A 1,592-nucleotide genomic window follows, 5' to 3' on the forward strand; every position below is an offset into this window, starting at 1 on the left:
GAATTCCAAAAATCTGAAGAATCTTTTAAGTCTGTAACTGAGGGGGAAGAAATTATTTCATCTAAAACATAACAGGTAACCTCTGGTCTAAATATTACTTTTGAGGTAATTTCTGAAGTGGATAAAAACTTGGAGAACAAGTTTGTTCTGGTTGGAACGACGATTGTTGGGGTAAAGACTATAGAGTCTAGGATAGTTGGTGGTAAAAAGAAAAAGAAAAAAGAAAAAGAGAATGAGGGTGTTCAAGGAAACTTAAGGGGAAAGGAGTGGTTGAACCTTCACCTACTCCTGTTGGATTGACTGAGGAAACATGGGCTATGGTGTTATGGAGTGAGGAAGCAGTTGAGGAGGAAGAAAGTTGGAGAGAAGAAGAAGGTAGTAGATCTGGTGATGCTAGTGTAGCTGAGGGGCTGGTTAGGTTGAGGAAGAGGTTCCAAGAACGTATTCCATCTGTGTAGGAACCCCTCGAAGATTTACTAAATTGAGTGTCTGATAGCTATAATTCGAAGAAGAAGAAGAAGAAGAAGAAGAAGAAGAAGAAGAAGAAGAAGAAGAAGAAGAAGAAGAAGAAGAAGAAACGTTCAGTAGTTAAAATCTCTGAAACTGCTAGGGAACACAAGAAGAAAAAAACTGTCTTTTCTATCCCTGTAGAGACTCCTCCTAAAAGAGGAAGAGCTACAAGGAGTCAGAAGATGCAGTGTGAGGCTAAACTTGAAAGAGCCTTAAAAAAGAGTAAGAGAAAAATTGTTGCAAAGGGAAAGAAAAAAGTGAGTGAGCCTATTTTGAAGAGATGGACTTGGTTAAAATCTCTGGAACTGCTAGGGAACACAAGAATTAAAAATCTACCTCTTCTATCCCTGTAGAGATTCCTCCTAAAAGAGGAATAGCTGCAAGGAGTCAGAAGAAGCAGTGTGAATCTGAACTTGAAAGAGCCTTAAAAAAGAGTAAGAGAAAAGTTGTTGCAAAGGGAAAAAAGAAAGTGAGTGAGCCTGTTGAGGTAATTGAGATTGAAGAGATGGACCTGGTCCTTCATGATGATGACAAGGCAAAGGAGGTGGAGGTTGTGACTCCAAAGGAAAAGAAAAGAAAGACTTCTAAAAAGAAGTCTCCTTCAAAGACTGTTGATGCAGAGCCTTCTACCTTGGCAAAAAGAACCAGGTATGCCATGAAATCTTTGAAAGTGCAAGTAGTGGAGGAAGAAGAAAGTGAAGAAGAAGAAGAAGAAGAAGAAGAGGAAACTGATGAAGAACATGATAAGATGGTAAAGTTTGGCAAGAGAACAATCTTGAAGGGTAGACTCCTCAGAGACTTGGAAGAGGAATGAATGGTGATGCTGTTGGAGAAGCTAGAACTTCAGGGTTGGAAGGACATGGTCCTTCAGATGGAATGAAGACTAGCCAGAACTAAGATTGTGGAGTTTATGGCAAATTGTGAAATCAAGAATGGAAGGTTCACCATTGTAGTGAAATGGGTGACTGTGAGCTTTGACGACAAGGAGTTGGGAGAAATTCTAGGGGTACCTACTTAAGGGTACAATGGTTACAAAAAGCTGAAATGGCCAAGCCTAGAAAATCTCCCTACCTCCCTTGCCA

General features: G+C 40.0%; 1 protein-coding gene across 1 annotated transcript; it reads left to right on the plus strand.

Moving 5' to 3' along the window:
• Positions 1-317: 317 nt before the first annotated feature.
• LOC104120834 (uncharacterized) lies at positions 318-1,324 on the plus strand. Its single transcript, XM_070200524.1, has 3 exons — positions 318-413; positions 510-771; positions 864-1,324. The coding sequence occupies exons 1-3, from the start codon at positions 318-320 to the stop codon at positions 1,322-1,324; spliced, it is 819 nt and encodes a 272-aa protein (XP_070056625.1).
• Positions 1,325-1,592: the final 268 nt, after the last annotated feature.

The sequence above is a fragment of the Nicotiana tomentosiformis genome, chromosome 4, assembly GCF_000390325.3.
Source record: "Nicotiana tomentosiformis chromosome 4, ASM39032v3, whole genome shotgun sequence".
Taxonomy (NCBI): Eukaryota; Viridiplantae; Streptophyta; class Magnoliopsida; order Solanales; family Solanaceae; genus Nicotiana; species Nicotiana tomentosiformis.